This window comes from Apus apus, chromosome 11, assembly GCF_020740795.1.
Source record: "Apus apus isolate bApuApu2 chromosome 11, bApuApu2.pri.cur, whole genome shotgun sequence".
Lineage (NCBI taxonomy): Eukaryota > Metazoa > Chordata > Aves > Apodiformes > Apodidae > Apus > Apus apus.
The window spans coordinates 19,994,879-20,012,412 of record NC_067292.1 but is presented as its reverse complement, the minus strand read 5'-3'; the positions used below and the strand labels follow the sequence as shown (position 1 = coordinate 20,012,412).

General features: G+C 50.8%; 1 protein-coding gene across 1 annotated transcript in view; it reads left to right on the top strand.

Moving 5' to 3' along the window:
• The window catches only part of EDC4 (enhancer of mRNA decapping 4), a 42,910-nt gene that overhangs the window by 8,218 nt on the left and 17,158 nt on the right, over positions 1 to 17,534 (top strand). The window contains exons 5-17 of the mRNA XM_051629333.1: positions 1,039 to 1,228; positions 2,274 to 2,421; positions 2,930 to 3,034; positions 4,061 to 4,170; positions 4,696 to 4,779; positions 5,655 to 5,750; positions 6,747 to 6,849; positions 7,679 to 7,859; positions 10,188 to 10,260; positions 11,447 to 11,538; positions 12,180 to 12,376; positions 15,400 to 15,488; positions 16,328 to 16,481. Of these exons, the coding sequence (XP_051485293.1) occupies positions 1,039 to 1,228; positions 2,274 to 2,421; positions 2,930 to 3,034; positions 4,061 to 4,170; positions 4,696 to 4,779; positions 5,655 to 5,750; positions 6,747 to 6,849; positions 7,679 to 7,859; positions 10,188 to 10,260; positions 11,447 to 11,538; positions 12,180 to 12,376; positions 15,400 to 15,488; positions 16,328 to 16,481 (1,622 nt within the window). The remainder of the gene's footprint in view (positions 1 to 1,038; positions 1,229 to 2,273; positions 2,422 to 2,929; positions 3,035 to 4,060; positions 4,171 to 4,695; positions 4,780 to 5,654; positions 5,751 to 6,746; positions 6,850 to 7,678; positions 7,860 to 10,187; positions 10,261 to 11,446; positions 11,539 to 12,179; positions 12,377 to 15,399; positions 15,489 to 16,327; positions 16,482 to 17,534) is intronic.

The following is a 17,534-nucleotide window of genomic DNA, read 5'->3' as shown; positions in this document are numbered from 1 at the left end:
GTCCTGGAGGTTTGGTGGCTTTGTCATCAAGGACTGACAAGATTTAAGCCTTGCATCTAACACGGGCGTCTTCAGGGAGAGTAATCCCAGAAGCCATGAGAAGTCAACTTCTATTGACTTTTTTAAGAAGAGCAACTTAGACTTTCAGGTGCTCAAGAAGTTACAGAAGATATGAGGAGTCCAGCTGCCCCTTACAAGGCAGGGCAAGTCCTCCTTGATGCTGCCATGCCAATTTTCTGTACCAAAGCTGAAGAGGGCAGTGAATATTTGTGCACGTACTCTGGGTCTTGATAGGGCTTCATGTGGTATCTGTTGGTAGGGGTTTCCAGTGTGCTGCTGGTGATGGCTGGTAGCAGGATGGGTGCTGGAAGTGACCATCCAGGGGCTGGAAACAGGCAGTCCTGTTGGGCCAGCAATGTGCCCTTGTGGTCAAGAAGGCCAGTGGCCTCCTGGGGGGCATCAAGAACAGTGAGGTCAGCAGGTCAGGGAGGTTCTGCCCCTCTGCTCTGCCTGGTGAGGCCACATCTGGAGCACTGTGTCCAGTTCTGGGCTCCCCAGTTCATGAAGGACAAGGAGCTGCTGGAGAGAGTCCATCGCAGGGCACTGAGATGCTGAAGGGGCTGGAGCATCTGCCTGTGAGGAAAGGCTGGGAGAGCTGGGGCTGCTCAGCTGGAGAGGAGGAGGCTGAGGGGGGATCTGATCAGTGCTGGTCAATATCTAGAGGGGGTGGCAGGAGGGGGGGACCAGACTCTCTTCTCAGGGGTGTCCAGTGACAGGCCAAGGGGCAATGGGCACAAACTGGAGCACAGGAGGTTGAACCTGGATATGAGAAAATACTTCTTTGCTCTGAGGGTGACAGAGCCCTGGGACATTCCAAACCCACCTGGATGTGTTCCTGTGGGATCTGCTGTAGGTGATCCTGCTCTAGCAGAGGGTTGGACTAGACAATCTCCAGAGGTCCCTTCCAACCCCCACCCCTCTGTGACCCTGTGAAACCCCACAGATCCATGGTGACCTCTCCCTCTGTCTCTCCTGCAGCCGCCAGTAACGGCTCGGCCATGGTGCGGGTGCTGAGCGTCAGCACAGCTGAGAGGACCCTGCTGAAGGGCTTCACAGGTGGGGTGGCTGACCTGGCCTTTGCCCACCTCAACTCCAACCAGCTGGCATGCCTGGATGAGGCTGGCAACCTTTTTGTCTGGCGCCTGGCCATGGATAAAGAAAAAATCCAGTATCTTGTAAGGAGATGTGCCTTGGGTCAGTCTTTGTGTCAGGATTTGGTGTGAGCGCAACCTCCAAACTGCAGCTTCCTTCCAGAACAGCAGCTTGCAGGGGGAAGGTTGATAGTCCTGCCCTTTCCAGAGCTTCTAATCAGTTACCCTGTGCCTGCATTCAACACAATCATCACTTGAAATCACAAGTAACCTGAAATCCTGGGAGTGACACCTCAGTGCTCCTGGTCCAGGCAGAAGCAGTCAGTGAGAAGTGCTGATCTGTACTGGCTGGCTTTACACGTGGAAAATGTCACCTTCACCAAGTGATAAAAAGGTCTTTACTGGAGTTTGTCTGCCTCTATCTCTTTTCCTTACTTACTTTTCTGGGTGTAATGCTTCCCTCCTGCTGACTGTCTTTCTTCCAAACCTGTCACTCCTTTTGCTGGTCCTGAAATTATTTTCAGCGTTTGATTCTTTGCCCGAGATTTTTTCCTTTTTAATTGCTGGGAGTGATGTCTCGGTGGTTTTGGGAAGCACGTGGGATATGTCTTGGTAGGTGGTGGCTCCTTCCTTTCAGTTGTATGTCATCGTTTCAGAGGAGCTGGAGCAAAGGTTGTTGAAGATCTGGTTTGTAGGGGTGGGCCAGAACGCTCAGCCTGGGGCAGCATGATGGCCTCTCTGGCTTTCCCTGGTAGTGTTGTTGCAGTGCTGGCTGAAATCATTTGATCTGGCTGAAATAATTTGATTTGTCTGAAATAATTTAATCTGTCCATCAGCAGCTGGATGGATTGCACATTCAGATGTGCCTGTGTGCTCCTGTCTGCTGCCTGCAAGAGAAAATTAGGAGGCTTTTAACTTTTGTAAGCTTAACCTCCCCTGCCGGTGGAGAAACACTCACTTGCCACCTTTCTTAGCAGAATCCTTGTATCTGATTTATGTTTTAATCTCAGTGATCCAAAAACTTGAGGTTTGGTGGTATTTACCAGAGGACTAGGGCTGAGCAGGGAATTGCTGGGGGTCTGAAGCTGTGCCAGTGTTATCTTCCTTAACCATGGTGATCAGAGAGGAGATCTTGGTTCACATCAAGCGACCTGACAACACCCCGTTGAACACCTCTCGAAGAATCATCTGGTGCCCTTTCATCCCAGATGATAATGAGGAGAGTGGTGAAGAGGGAAGCCAGACGTTGGCCTTGCTGCATGAGGACAGGGTAAGGAGCCCCTGCTTTTGAAACCTTGTCCCTTTTCACCTTTAGAGGGAGAGAATCTAGTGAAGGGGAGAGCCAATATGGTTAGAATTGTAGAAGCTCCTCTCTAGTCTGTGCTGGGGATCCTTCTGTAATGTGAGATGTGGGGATTCCTCTTGTCCCAGGAGAGGACAAGACCTGATCTGTCTGAGCCTCAGGAGGGAGGGAGATGGTACCTTCTGCTCACCATCAAATCACACAGGGCCACTAGAAACAGTGCAGAGGGCCAGGGGCATCACTCCTTGGCTCAGGCTGAGCCAGTTCCCAGGGAAGAGGGCTTGGTGAGCAGCCACTGCACCTGCCAAGAGCAGATCCCCCTAGGGATGGGCCAGGAAAGCATCTGTTGTCCAAACTGGGTGGAAGTGGGGAAGTTTATGTCCCAAATATATATATAAGAATATGAGAAACTCTCCCCTGGCTCAGACCAGTAGTTGTAGAGATAAACCTTTATGCCCACGTGTTTGTTTTCCAGGCAGAGGTGTGGGATTTGGACATTATCCGGACAAACAACAGCTCCTGGCCAGTGGAAGTGCCAAGCATCAAAGAAGGCTTCATTGTGGTGAAAGGCCACAGCACGGTATGAAACTGCTCTGTGTTCATGACTGCCATCTCATAGGAGATCACTGCAGATCAGTTAGGTTCTCCTAATGTCTCAGGAGCTGCAGTTCTTAGGACGTTTTCCTGTGAAAAAGGTTTCTTTCCCATCCACAGCCTTCTGGTTGTGTGCACATGTTACTGGTGAAGAACCTTTCCTGCAAGAGCTGAGATGAATTTGTAGGAATTTGCTTTGAAAACAACTCTTGAAGAAACTCGCCCATATTTTGGTGAGACCCTGGCCCAGGTTGCCCAGGGAAGCTGTGGCTGCCCCATCCCTGGCAGTGTTGAAGGGCAGGTTGGATGGGGCTTGGAGCAACCTGGGCTGGTGGGAGGTGTCCCTGCCCATGCAGGGGGCTGGGACTGGGTGATCTTTGAGGTCTCTTCCCAACCATCCTATGATTCTGTGATTTTCAAGGGCCTGTTTGACAACCTGGGCTGCATTTCAGTTATTTTGTTCTGTCTCCTGGTCAATAGAACACTGACCACTGCAGTGGTTTGCAGCTGGATGGGAAGGGGAAAATGAAGCCAAATGCCTTCTTATTCTTCTCTGACTTCCCTAATGATGATAGTTACATCTCTGAGTACAATGGATGGGGACTGCAGCTGAGTATCCAGTAGGTGGTATTTTGAATATAACAGAAACAACTGGAAAGAGTCTGATTTCACTTCTTGAACAGGATGATGACAAAGTAATTCTGTCACTTAGAAACAATTATCATAGAGAAAAGCCAGAATATCCCAGAACAAAATGAGCTCTGCTCATAACATGAGTAGCAATGAGAAGAGCAGCAGCAGCACAATACATGGTACCTGTTTGCTGTCTGGAAAAGGTGACTGTTAATGATTTTTACAAAAAAAAAAAAGTATTTTTATTTATTTTCTGAAGAGCTAAGCTGCCTGATGACATGCCTGTTAGAAATCACCCTGAGTTTCTGTAGGAGTTGCTCTTTCTCCCTCAAGAGCTATAAAATGACTTCTTTCTGCCCTTTTTCCCCCCTGTGTGTAGTGCCTGAGTGAGGGAGCACTTTCTCCAGATGGAACTGTGCTGGCCACAGCAAGCCATGATGGTTTTGTCAAATTCTGGCAGATCTACATTGAGGGGCAGGATGAGCCAAGGTAAGTGGAGAGTTAGAAAATGAAGGATGTTGGAACAGAGAGCAGCGTTTCCTCTGGGAGAATTTCCTGGTTACAGGATCACCTGGTCATGCTGAGGACATTGTTAAGATAGAGGGTGAATGGTGGTAAAGTGATTTGTGGCTGGAGAGTTGTGTCACTGAGGATGGTCCAAGGTTTGGTGAACTTCTGGAAACAGCAGGAGTTCTGTGCTTTGGAGTCCAACTCCTGCACCCTGTCAATGCAGGAAGCCTCTCTGAGCTGTACCTCTCAGTGTTGACTTCTTTTGTGTCTTGTGCCCTTGTTAAGACACCAAACCCCAGGGTAAAACATGATTATTGCTTGTTTGGCTGCACAGGATGTAATCTCCTTATTTTTTACAAGCCTGTACACAGCTACGAGCTGCTAACACTCGCTGGCTGCTGACAAGGCTCTTCGGACAAGGGGTGGTGTGTTCATCACCCACCTCTGGTCTTCCTCACTTACCACTCCCCGCACGCTTGGATGTTTCCTCTGGTTCTTTCCTAGGTGTCTTCATGAGTGGAAACCCCACGATGGTAGGCCTCTCTCCTGCCTGCTCTTCTGTGACAACCATAAAAAACAAGACCCAGAGTAAGTCCCCAGTCCTCTACTTAGATTATCAGTGTAATACCATCTTCTAACTCTGCCTCTGGAGGGTTACTTATAATTGCACCATACCTGTAAAAATTCAGATTTGTGGCAGGAGCAAGTCCTGTCCTCTTTGTAGTCAGTTTTCTAGTGAAGGAGAAATAAGGCTCTGGAGCACAGCCTGGATTCTAGTGTCAGTTCCATGCAAACAACAAAAATTCTAAACTGATGATTCCTTTCAAGTCTGTGGTGTGGTCAGTTTGAACTGGCCTGTTGTCCTCCTGAGAGGAGGTTCTAGTGAGGTGGGTGTTTGCATCTTCTTCCAAGATAGGATGAAAGGAAATGGCCTCAAGTTGCCCAGGGAGGGTTTAGATTGGATCTTGGGAACAACTCCTTCCCCAAAGGGCCCAGGCTGCCCAGGGCAGGGGTGGTGTCCCCATCCCTGGAGGGATTTTAGAGCCCTGTAGATGTGGAGCTGAGGGACATGGGGCAATGGTGGCCTTGGCAGGGCTGGGGGAGCAGTTGGACTTGATGATCATAAGAGTATTTTCCAACCTCAGTGATTCTGTGATTCTATGAATTTTCTACTGCAGTTAATTAAAAAGTAGCTGATTATTTATTTTATATATATATACATATATATATATATAATATGTATATATATTCTTTCTTCAGTCAGTTGTGGCCTTAAAGCTCTTGAGAGCTGTTAGAGCTCTGGGGGTTTCTAACCTGGCTCAGAAGCAGAGATTTTCTGGGAACTTTAAGACACAGTTGAGCAAAATCAGCCACAGGCAGCTTGTAAGGAACTCTGCTGTGAAACGTCCTTTTGGGAAGGACCAGATCTTCTTTAAGAGAACATAAATGTGTTGTGCCTGCAGGGTTCCCTTCTGGAGGTTTCTCATCACAGGAGCAGATCAGAATAGAGAGCTGAAGATGTGGTGCACGGTGTCTTGGACTTGTCTGCAAACTGTCCGGTAGGTGCTGATCTCCCAGCTCTCCTGGAGGGTTGGATTTGCTTTGAGAAGTGGATCATGACAGAGCTCTCAGTTTCCAGGGGTTCTTACTTTGCAGAGGTGAGCCTTGATCTCCAACAGTCTGCTCTAGCCCCAGTTAGAGCCTGCCCCTTTCCCAGTCTGACACAGCTGCTGGAAGCTGTCAGGGCTGTGACAGACTGTTGGGTCAAGCTCTGGCAAGGGCAGGAAGGTTGATCCTTTCACATGGTCTCCTTGGTGTTATCAAGACCTGTTGTCTTCACTTTGTAGAGCGTAGACATACCCACAGCATGAGGAGGGGCCCTCCAGACTGCACACCTGGAGTGCCTCCTTCTGTAAAAGTACTAGATATTCAACAACCAATCCATGATCTTCCTGCATTATTGGTTTTTCTGATTGAAATCCTGAGAAGCTGCTGTGTTGACAGCTTCAGCAATTACACAGGTCCAGAAGTTCCAATTCTGCTTTAACCCATCCCTTCACTCACTTTGTGTTCCCTGATTGTACCTTCCTGAGGGTGGATCAGGGCCTCTCTGATCACACACACCTGTGAGGCCACTTCTGAGCTGCCCCCTTGAAATGAGAAGAACAAGGCACACAGCTGAGTTCTGCTTTTGCCACCTTGTATTACAGAAGGCTTGTTTTGTCGGGGTGGCTTTTTGGTTTTAAATCTGTAGCCTTGGCTCTTGACCTCCTATGAATGTGGAACATGTTGGGTCATGACAAACTATCATCTCTCATTTTAAATGCTCAGAATCCAGAACTAGATCCTGTTCAGGGATCTCCCTGCTTATCCAGCTGAAGTCAGCCCTGTTTTCTGTAGTGATGTGTTTGTAGCTGCTCTGTAATCATGGCTGTAAAGTCCTGAAGATGTTTGCTTTATTTAAAATACTACAGTTTACTGACAGTCACTCTGGTTCTAATCTGGTGCTAATCTACTTTGCTTTCTGCACCCTCCACCCCTGTCTGTGGATCCAGCTTTTCTCCTGACATCTTCAGCTCCATGAGTATTCTTCCCAGCCTGAAAGTCTGCCTGGACCTCTCTGCTGAATATCTGATACTGAGCGACGTGCAGAGAAAAGTAGGTGGTTAATTTGGTTGCTGGTTATAGTGGTGGTGGTGACAGGAGGAGAAGTGACCATTTGTGTGGCTGATTCTACTGCCCAGCTCTGGGATTGGCTCCTTAATAGCTGAAAGTTCCCAGGTTGAGATGTTTCGGTGTAAGATGATAATGGTAACAGTTCAGCTGATGAACCTTGGAGCCTTAAGGACTGGCTGGGAGAGTTGGGGTGTTCAGCCTGGAGAAGAGAAGGCTCCAGGGAGACCTTAGAGTACCTTCCAGGGCCTGAAGGGGCTCCAGGAAAGCTGGGGAGGGGCTTGGGACAAGGGCAGGGAGGGAGAGGACAAGGAGGGATGGATGAAAACTGGAAGAGGGAGATTGAGGTGAGACATGAGGAGGAAATTCTTTGGTGTGAGGGTGGTGAGAGCCTGGCCCAGGTTGCCCAGGGAAGCTGTGGCTGCCCCATCCCTGGCAGTGTTGAAGGGCAGGTTGGATGGGGCTTGGAGCAACCTGGGCTGGTGGGAGGTGTCCCTGCCTATGCAGGGGTTGGGGATAGATGGTCTTTAAGGTCTTTTCCAAATGCCAGTCTGGGATTCACCTTGAAGTGAAGCTGTCATCTGGAGGAACCTGTGTCTGGCACAGCATGATTGAGTTCCTGACCAGCACTGACTCAGATAGGAGTTTGCTTATTGTGGCTCCTTTGGGGGTTCTGTTCCCCATTTAAATGTCTTGGGCTTTATCCCTCACATCATTCCGATTGTTCCAAATCCCGTTCAGGTCCTAGGCTCTGTGGTCCACAGACACGTTCACATGGTCTCCAAAAAGACTTAACTGTTCCTGATTCTTCCAGGTGTTGTATGTGATGGAGCTGATGCAGAACCAGGAGGAGGGCAAAGCTTACTTCAGCTCCATCTCCGAGTTCCTCCTCACCCACCCTGTGCTCAGCTTTGGCATCCAGGCCGTGAGCCGCTGCCGGCTGCGCCACACCGAGGTGCTCCCCGCCGAGGAGGAGAGTGACAGCCTGAGTGTAGGTGAGTGATGGAGAGACTTTGGCTGCTGTGAGATCAGGATTTCTTTCCTGAGTGGTTCTGGCTGGTTCTTCTCTTAGTCTGTAAAGAATACCTCCTGTGCAGGTAGGGAAATGCAGGAGAGTTGGTTCTGGGGGACCTCTGGAGGTGTCAGGTCCAACCTGCTGCTTGAAGCAGGACAATGGCTGGTAGCAGAGCAGGTCACCTAGGGCTTCATCTAGCTGCACGTTCAAGGCCCCCAGACATGACACTTCTGTCTCTGGTTCTGATGCCTTGTCCCCAGGGCTGTACCCCTGGAAGAAAATATTCCTGATGTTGAACCTGAACCTCCCAACCCAGCCTGTAGCCCTTGGCCCATAGCTCTCCAAACCCCACTGAGATTTTCCACTACCTAAAAATCCCCTCCAGGGCTGGGCAGGCTGCAGTGAGTGTGAGGGATGCTTTGGGTAAGGTACAAATGAGCTGCTCAGTGTCAGCCATGGTGCTCCTTCATGGCATAGTGCCATTGTCCCCAGCAGAAGGCAGGGGACAGCGTCCTGGCAGCGTGGGGCCAAGTCCCTCTCCAGCACAGTTTGCTGCAGGCTCACAAGAGCAGAAGCCTTCCCAGGAGAGCTGGCAGGCTGTGTTTCTGTCACTGCTTGTCTGAATAAACTCTGAGTAGTCAAATGTGGAGGTGTCAGCATGTGATCTGAACTGTGCTGCCCGAGTGGTGACAGAGGAGAGGACAGCACGTGGTCTGAGGTGAAGGAGAGGATGGGGTGCTTCTCCATCACGTCTGGAGGCACCTTGCTGAGCCACAAGGCTTCTTGTAACAGAAATGAACAAGTGGCTCTTTTTTTAGAGTAGCTCTTCATCTTTTGAGATGCATGAGGTGTCTTCTCTGGCTGCCACTACAGTCACTGTGATAATCCTGTGGAGAACTGGCCCGTGCAGGCGTCCCTGGATCACTGCCTTGCTTCAGCTCTTGCTGGGTCCTCATCTCCTGCCTTTCTCTTGCTAAAATTTGGCAAAAGGCTTTGAATTAATACTGTGTTTCCTGTTAGAAAGATCCCTGGACTGTCACTTTGGCTCTATGATGTGCTTCCCTGTGCCTGTTGTTGTACATAATAGTTAATTCATGTTGCTGTCAATATTTGTCCCACATTGCTCTGAAATGTAGAAGCAAAAACGACAGATAGATGTGGCAGGTCAGGAGTAGAATAGGACTGAGACTTCATGTCCCTGATTGATACTCATATAATTAGGACAATTTGCATAGCTATACCTATCTTTTCTACTTGGCCTCTTTAGCTTTCTTAGCAGTGAGAAAGCTGAAGGTGTCAGTGTTGGCTGATGGGAGGTTATTGCAGAGCTTCTCATAACAAGTTATTTACACCAAAGAGGGACAGTTGAGCCCTAGTCTGAACATCTGTACAATATAGAATCACAGAATGGTTGAGGTTGGAAGGGACCTTAAAGATCATCAACTCCCAACCTCACTGCTATGAGCAGGGACACTTCCCACCAGACCAGGTTGCTCTAAGCCTCATCCAACCAGCCCTTCAACACTGCCAGGAATGGGGCAGCCACAGCTTCCCTGGGCAACCTGTTCCAGTGCCTTCCTATCCTCATGGTGGAGAATTTCCTCCTGATGTCCAACTTAAATCTCCCTCTTCCAGTTTTAATCCCTTCCCCCTTGTCCTCTCCCTCCTTGCCCTTGTCCCAAGCCCCTCCCCAGCTTTCCTAGAGCCCCTTCAGGCCCTGGAAGGTGCTCTAAGGTCTCCCTGGAGCCTTCTCTTCTCCAGGCTGAACACCCCAACTCTCCCAGCCTGTCTCCAGAGCAGAGCTGCTCCAGCCCTTGGGTCATCTCTGGGTCATCTCTGTGGCCTTCTCTGGACCTTCTCCAACAGCTCCGTGCCTTTCCTATGATGAGGGCTCAGAGCTGGACCCAGTGCTCCAAATATGAGGTGGTGTGTCTCTCCTAAAATGTACCCAACCAGTCACTTCCAAAAATATATCCAACCAGCCACTTCCACAGCCAGAGCAAATTGTTGGCAGTTCCAGACCTCCTTTTCCTCCTCTTTATCTAGTGATGTCTCTTGTTTTTCTCTTCTTTGAGGCTTACTTGGCTGGATTAGACCAAATTTGGGGGTTCTCCCATTGAAAAGTAAAGGGAAGGTAGCATATACTTTCCCTTAACAGGGTGAATCCACCTTTGGAGTGGAGAAGTGATGAAGCTGTATCATGCTGGTTCTCTGCTGCTGGTTTATGCTTTATCTGCTGTGACATTTTTTTACTATTTTGTTTCCAGTTTCCATCCAACTTCATGGTTTACTTTTGTCTCCCTTCCAGAAGGTGCTCAGGGAGCTGGGGCTGTTGAGTCAGCAGCAGGCGTGCTGATAAAGCTCTTCTGTGTGCACACCAAGTGAGTAAGTCTGGCAGCTCTCTGGCTGTCCCACTCCTGCACTGACCCCGAGCAGTTTGATTTGCCATCTCCTTGTGCTCTTGGACCCATAGGAGCTTCAAGCTGGGGGGTGTTTGGTGTGGCCTCACCATGGAGTAGCCCTGCGTGGTTTGGTGGCAAGCCATGAGCAGGCAGTGATTTAGGAGCTGTGCTGGTATCTGAGTGCTGAGAAGTGTCTCTCAAGTACCCTGGGTGACACTGCTGGGTGGCACTGAGTAAGGACCAGCTTCTGCTGCTTCTGTCGTGGGCAGAAAACACTAACGTGTATGCAGAGAATCCCAGGCTGGTTTGGGTTGGAAGAGATCTTGAAGATCATCTAGTTACAACCCCTGCCATAGGCACAGACACCTCCCACCAGCCCAGGCTGCTCCAAGCCCCATCCAACCTGCCCTTCAACACTGCCAGGGATGGGGCAGCCACAGCTTCCCTGGGCAACCTGGGCCAGGCTCTCACCACCCTCACACTCAAGAATTTCCTCCTCATGTCTCACCTCAGTCTCCCTCTTCCAGTTTTCATCCCTTCCCCCTTGTCCTCTCCCTCCCTGCCCTTGTCCCAAGCCCCTCCCCAGCTTTCCTGGAGCCCCTTCAGGCACTGGAAGGTGCTCTAAGGTCTCCCTGGAGCCTTCTCTGCTCCAGGCTGAACACCCCAACTCTCCCAGCCTGTCTCCAGAGCAGAGCTGCTCCAGGCCTTGGGTCATCTCTGTGGCCTCCTCTGGACTTTCTCCAACAGCCCCATGTCCTTCTTATGTTGGGGACCACAGAATGGGACCCAGCCCTGCAGGGGTTCTCACCAGAGCAGAGCAGAGGGGAACAATTCCCTGCCTGGCCCTGCTGGTCACTCTGCTGGTGACACAGCCCAGGAGACAGTTGGTTTCTGGGCTCCAGCAAATGGAGCTGGTCATGTTGAGCTTCTCATCACCCAACACCCCCAAGTCCTTCTCCTCAGGGCTGTTTTCCATCCATTCTCCACCCAGCCTCTACTGGTGCTGGGGATTGCTCCGACCCAGGTCCAGAACCTTGTTGAACTTCATGAGGTTTGCACCAGCCCAGCTCACTGATTCCAAGGCATCAGTTCTGTGAAGAGGGATCTCCTAAGCTTGAGGCTTCTCTTGGGGATTCATTAACTAATTGGAGATGTTTTTTTTCAGGGCCCTACAGGATGTGCAGATCAGATTCCAGCCTCTCCATAGCCCTGACACGAGTGCATCCATGCCTCCCCATGGCTCTCATGAAGAATTTGGTAAGCATTGATGTTCAATAGATCTTGAGTGTTGCTGAGCCTTTAAAGGGTGTTGGAGAAGGGGCAGCAGGAAGGCAGCTTGGGGTGCCTCTTTGTAATAGGGTAGTGCTCCTGCAGAAAGGGTTCTCAACATGGACCATCTGTGAAGCTTGGAGAGAGCCCAGGGTGTGTGTGGACCATGGGGACATGTTGGGTGAGGAACACTCATGCCTTGTGCATGCTGGAGTTCACCTTCCTTGGGGACTTGGTGCTTGTGCCAGAAATGTGGCATTTGTCTGTTGTCAGGTGGAAGAGGTGACAGTGACACCAGAGCTTTGGAGCAGAGGGGACAGGGTCTGTATGTAACGTGCTCTCTCAGGCCATGCACTGTTGTGGGATGTGGCTGTTCAGCTGCGTTTAGGGAAAAGAGGAAGCTTGGATCCCTTATTATCAAAGCCTGACAGGATCCCCTGCTCAGCCTGCAAGGAGTGAGCAGGACCCAGGGTTTGCCTGCCCCGTGGCTTTGAGGAGCTTGTGACAGGGTTTTCACCGGTCCTGTCAGAGCCCGGGATGGCAACGGCCTGAGCTCAGACGTGGTGGAATTCAAGCTCTAGCTTTTGAGGGAAGAACTTGTCAATCAATTCCTCTTTCCCCCTTGGAAGCCTTTCCAGACCACATGGCTGATCTCGGCGCGGAGGGGCTGGGCTCTGCCAAGGGCTCAGCGCACGGCTCGCAGCCCGACCTGCGGCGCATCGCCGACCTGCCCGTGCCCGCAGACTTCCTGTCCCTCTCCAACGATGCCAAACCCAAGCTGATGACTCCAGATGCATTCATGACGCCCAGTACCTCTCTTCAACAGGTAACCAGAGAGCAGCACCTTTCATTGGTGGGGTAAGGGATGGGTTTGGATTTTGACCTTGGTGGATGGGGCGCTGGCGAGGCTGCACCTCGAGCACTGTGCTCAGTTCTGGGCCCCTCATGATGAGAAGGACATGGAGTTGTTGGAGTGTGTCCAGAGAAGAGCAACCAAGCCGAGGAAGGGTCTAGAGAACAAGACCTGTGAGGAGAGGCTGAGGGAACTGGGGATGTGTAGTTTGGAGAAGAGGAGGCTGAAGGGACACTTCATTGCTCTCTACAACTACCTGAAAGGAGGTTGTAGGGAGGAGGATTTTGGCCTCTTCCCCTGAGAGGATAATGACAGGGCCAGAGGAAATGGCCTGAAGCTGCACCAGGGGAGGTTTAGGCTGGATATTAGGAAGAAATTCTTTACTAAAAGTTAGGCCCTGGCACAGGCTGCCCAGGGAGGTTGGTGGAGTCACCATCCCTGGAGGCGTTTAAGAAACATGTAGATGTGTCACTTCAGGGCATGCTCTGGTGGGCATGGGGGGGTTTTCAGGGTTGTGTGGTGGTGTTGGTTTTGTGGAGTGTGTGGTTGTGGTTTCGTGGTGGTGATTTTCCCCTTTTTAATTTTTTTGTTTTGTTTCCTGGGTGGACAGTTGGACTTGATGATCTTAGAGGTGTTTTCCAGCCATAACAATTCTGTGATACTTTTGGGAACTTTTTCTAGGCAGTAATGACTCTACTAGGTGATGCTCACTGAACACAGAGCACACAGGAAGCTCTCTGGGGGTAACCAAACCCAGTAAAGACATGTTGGCACCTCTAAAATGCTAAACTGGCCTGAGTTTGTGCAGTGAGTGCTGTGTTTGCTGCAGAACTGCTGGTGGGGCCGTGTTGTGTAGGCATGGGGGGTTGCTGAAGAGCTGTGTCTGATCTGGGAGACTGCTCTGACTGGGCTAGACCCCTTGTTTGGGGTGTGACATAACTCTAAGGGAAGAAAATATGCTACCTCTGCACATCCTGTCTGTTGGAATCCTGTAGGAGCACATCTCACATGATCACGTAGGTAGGTGGTAGGTGAGACTGTAACATCTGCATAAGACAAATCAGTGATCCAGGAGCTCGGTGGGGTTTTCCAACACAGCAGGTCTTAACTGGTACAGAATCAAGAGCTCTGTGCTTGCCCCAAGGTTTTCACCATCAGAAAGCATGTCATAGAGTGGTCAGGGTTGGAAAGGACCTCTGGAGATCATCTAGTCAAGCCCCCTGCCAGAGCAGGATTCCCTAGAACAGATTCCACAGGAACATGTCCATATGGGTTTGGAATGTCTCCAGGGATGGAGACTCCACCACCTCCCTGGGCAGCCTGTCCCAGGGCTCTGTTACTTTCACAGTCAAGAAATTTTTCCTGATGGTTAGCTTGACCCTCCTGTGCTCCAGTTTGTGCCCATTGCCCCTTGTCCTGTCACTGGGCACCCCTGAGAAGAGTCTGGCCCATCCTCCTGACACCCCCTGTAGATATTGATCAGCACTGATCAGATCCTCCCTCAGCCTCCTCCTCTCCAGCTGAGCAGCCCCAGCTCTCCCAGCCTTTCCTCACAAGCACGTGAAGATTTCCTCAGGGCTTGGTGATCTGTGAGGAGCTGTAACCAAGCATTCACTCCTCAGAGGAGCTCTGATGGAGCAGTCAGAAGACACGTGGTTCCTCTCAGTGCTCTGTTGGTGTGCCTGGCCAGCAGTGCTGCATTGTGCACCCTGGGGTCCTGCCACCCATTCCCAGAACCTGGCTGGCACAGGTTTGAGTTGCCAACAAGCAGAAGTGCAAGAATTTGCTGTTTCTTGGCCACTCTGCATCTAAACATCATGTTAGTTGGTCTTAAATCCATTCAGAGTTGCTTTATAACCTGCTCCTGTGGCTCTGCACAGCATTTGTGGCTGGAGTTTTCTCCATGTGCTTGTAGATTGGAAGGAGACATGAATTTAAGTGTGTTTTAGAAGGGCATCCTTTAAAAAAGTGCCCTGCAGTGTATTTACAAGGTGTGGGTTGCACTGGTGAGCAGCTGTGGTGTTTTTCTCTGCCTTCCTGTGCAAAATGTGCAGTCAGGAATTTGCTGTGCTGCTGGGGTTCCTGCAGAGAGCTTGTGAGCAGCACTGGTGCCCTCAGGAAGGGCTTCCCCTCCATGGTGGTGGTCACCACAGCTGGAGGGGCCTGGGTGAGGATGGGCAGCACATGGAGATGTGCAGAAATGGAGTCTTTGATGAGACAGAAACAGCTCAGTGACAACTTGGTGGGCAAAGAATTGACCTTCTCCTAAAGGCTTTGGTGTTGCTAGCCAAGTTGCTGAGTGCAGAAGTTAATGATGTGGCTGAGGGAGGGTGACTTTCCTAATGCAAAGGTGTCCCAGGGGAGCAGAGAGAAGTCCTTGAAGGTGGCTGCAGATGGGGCTTGCAGCTCACTCTTGGGTTTAAACATGGAACTGTTCAGTTCCCACCTGGCTTTTCATTTCTACCTGCTTCAGGCTTCTTCTTGCTGGCAGCAACACCCAGGGCTGTAGGGTGGACATAGCCCTGAGTTGCTGGTGTTCTCTGCAGGTGGTTGTTGGTAGCCACCAGCAGCAGAGGGGGCCAGCACCCCCTGCTCTGCACTGCCAGCCAGATGCTTAGATCAGCAGGACCTCTTCTGGTGTGCTGAAGCATTCTGCTTCATCTGTCAGGGCCTAAACCCTGCACAGCCTCTGGGGCCAGCAGACCCTGATGGGAGCAGTGTAGCTCGAGGAACAAACTGGGGACCTGGTGCAGAGCCCTGCAGGGTGACCCTTCATCTGCAGCCTGATGAGAGCAGTTCCTGTGATGAGAATGTTTTGGGGCTTTCCTCCAACCACCACCTGAGCACCCCAGCTGTACAACTCGACCTGTTTTTACTTCTTTTTTTCTGTTTGCTCTTTGCCAAAGACTCCTGAGGAGTTTTGGAGCCAGTGTTCTTGGGTCAAGCTCTGCTGTTGGACTCTGCTGTCACATCCTGACCACTCTCTTCTTTCCCAGGTCGCTGTGTCTCCAGGCAGCAGTGTCAGCTCCCTGACTGCAGTCACAGCCATGAGCAGCACTTCTGTCACAGATGCCTCTATGCCCAGGTAAATAACTCAGGGATTAAATAACATATCTGCAGCTGAACTGTCCCTCAGGGTGTCTCAGAGCTGGAGAGTATCTTGAAGGAGAGGAGGTTGGAACTTGAGTGAGAAACTGTCCTGAGACCCAGCAGTCCTGTAGGGGCAACTGTTGGCACCTTGGGTGTAGCCTGGAGTGACTGTTGTCACCCAAGGGGCCAGCAGGGCTGTTCCATTTGTCTCTCACGGGAATTCCCTTTCTGCTTCTCAGTTTGGTTACTTTCCATGCTTCTCCCAAAGGGCTGTCACTGTTTACAGGTAGGAGAGCACTGCAGCCACCAAAGGCAGGAGGGTGATTGGGACTGTTAGGAGAATCTTACTAACATTGAAGTGGCTTGTGCTGCATAACAGGGTGAGCTTCATTTCTGGGGGCTGGGAGAAGGACAGAGGGCCGTCCCATAGTCATCTGCATCTCCCTGAACTCTGTACAGTGTGAACTGAGGGTAGAACAGGTTCCTTCTCACTGACACCTCAAATCCTAAAAGTTTGCAGTGCTCCTCTTTTGTTTGTTTGTTGTTTCTACTTGGTATCTCTTTGGGTTGTGTGGGGACTAGGAGATGGGTTCATAGCATTGTTTTGGTGCTCCAAGATCATCAAGTCCAACCATTAACCATGAGATGCAGGTGCTAGTTGGCAAGGAGTGGCTGGCCATGATGGAAAGAGGAAGGGCTTGAAGAACACCTGTGAGGTTCGGGTTGGGCTCCTCCAGGAACCTGTGGATCCTGTCCCCTCACCTTGAATGTTTGATGCAGATCTGTATCATTAGGTTGTCCTGCTTGATTTCTCAGTGTCTCTGTTTCCTGCAGGCCATCAGAGGACTTGACTGTGAGCCCCAAGATGCAGCTGGACACCAGCCTCACGCTGAGCAGCAGCAGCAGCAGTCTCCAGACCAGTCCTAGAAGCCATTCAGTTCTCATCCCAGGCCTCCCTGACAAGCTAACACCAAAGGCAGCTGTTCCAGTAAGGCTCCCAATGCTGCTCCCTTCCTTCCTTCTTGTGGGCCAAGGAACCACAGCAGGTGTAGACAAGGTGTAATTAGTTCTCTGGATATTGACAGGGCCTGTGTCTGCCCTTTGGGCAACACAGCTGCTGGTACAGCCCTGCATCTGGATTAGTGGAACTTGACCTTGTGTAGAACAGCAGGTCTCTGAGCACCAGAGGCAGCCCCAGCTTGTGCTGTCACTGCCACAGGGAGTGGAGGTGGGCAGCCTCTGAGTCAGGGGACAGTGCTGCCTGGGCAGGATCCTTCCTCCTTGCTGGTCTCAAGCAGTCATTTCCTATCCCTAAATCTTTCCAGGTGTGATGTAAAACAGAGTATGACCAAAACTTGACATTCCTATCAGTGCTGAAGATGTTCAGTGTTAGAACTAACCTTGGCCCTCAAGGACAAGGGATCCTGGAGCAGAGCAGGGAGGTAGAACTGGTGTGACATTTTCTTTTGAAAGTGTGTTCAAACTAGCAGTGGTTTAATTGTGGTGTTGACCCAGTGAGGGTTGGCTACAAGTCCTGGGGCCCTTCTCTGTCTGCTGGAAAGGCTCTTCCCAGGTGGCTGGTTGGTGTAAGGAACCAGGGGCTCTTGGGCTGGCTCTCCATTATGGGTTGACCTACTAGAAAGTGGCTCCATGGAGAAGGACTTTGGAGTCTTGGTGGACAGTAAGTTATCCATGGGACAGCAGTGTGCTCTTGTAGCCAAGAAGGCCAGTGGCATCCTGGGGTACATTAAGCAGAGTGTGTCCAGCAGGTCGAGGCAGATTCTCCTCCCCCTCTACTCTGCCCTGGTGAGACCACATCTGGAGTGTTGTGTCCAGTTCTGGGCTCCCCAGTTCCAGAGGGACAGGGATCTGCTGGAGAGAGTCCAGTGGAGGCTGCAAGGATGATGAAGGGACTGGAACACCTGCCTGATGAAGAAAGGCTGAGAGACCTGGGGCTGTTCAGTCTTGAGAAGAGAAGACTAAGAGGGTACCTGATTAATGTTTACAAATGTCTGATGGGTGGGTGTCAAGAAGAGTGAGC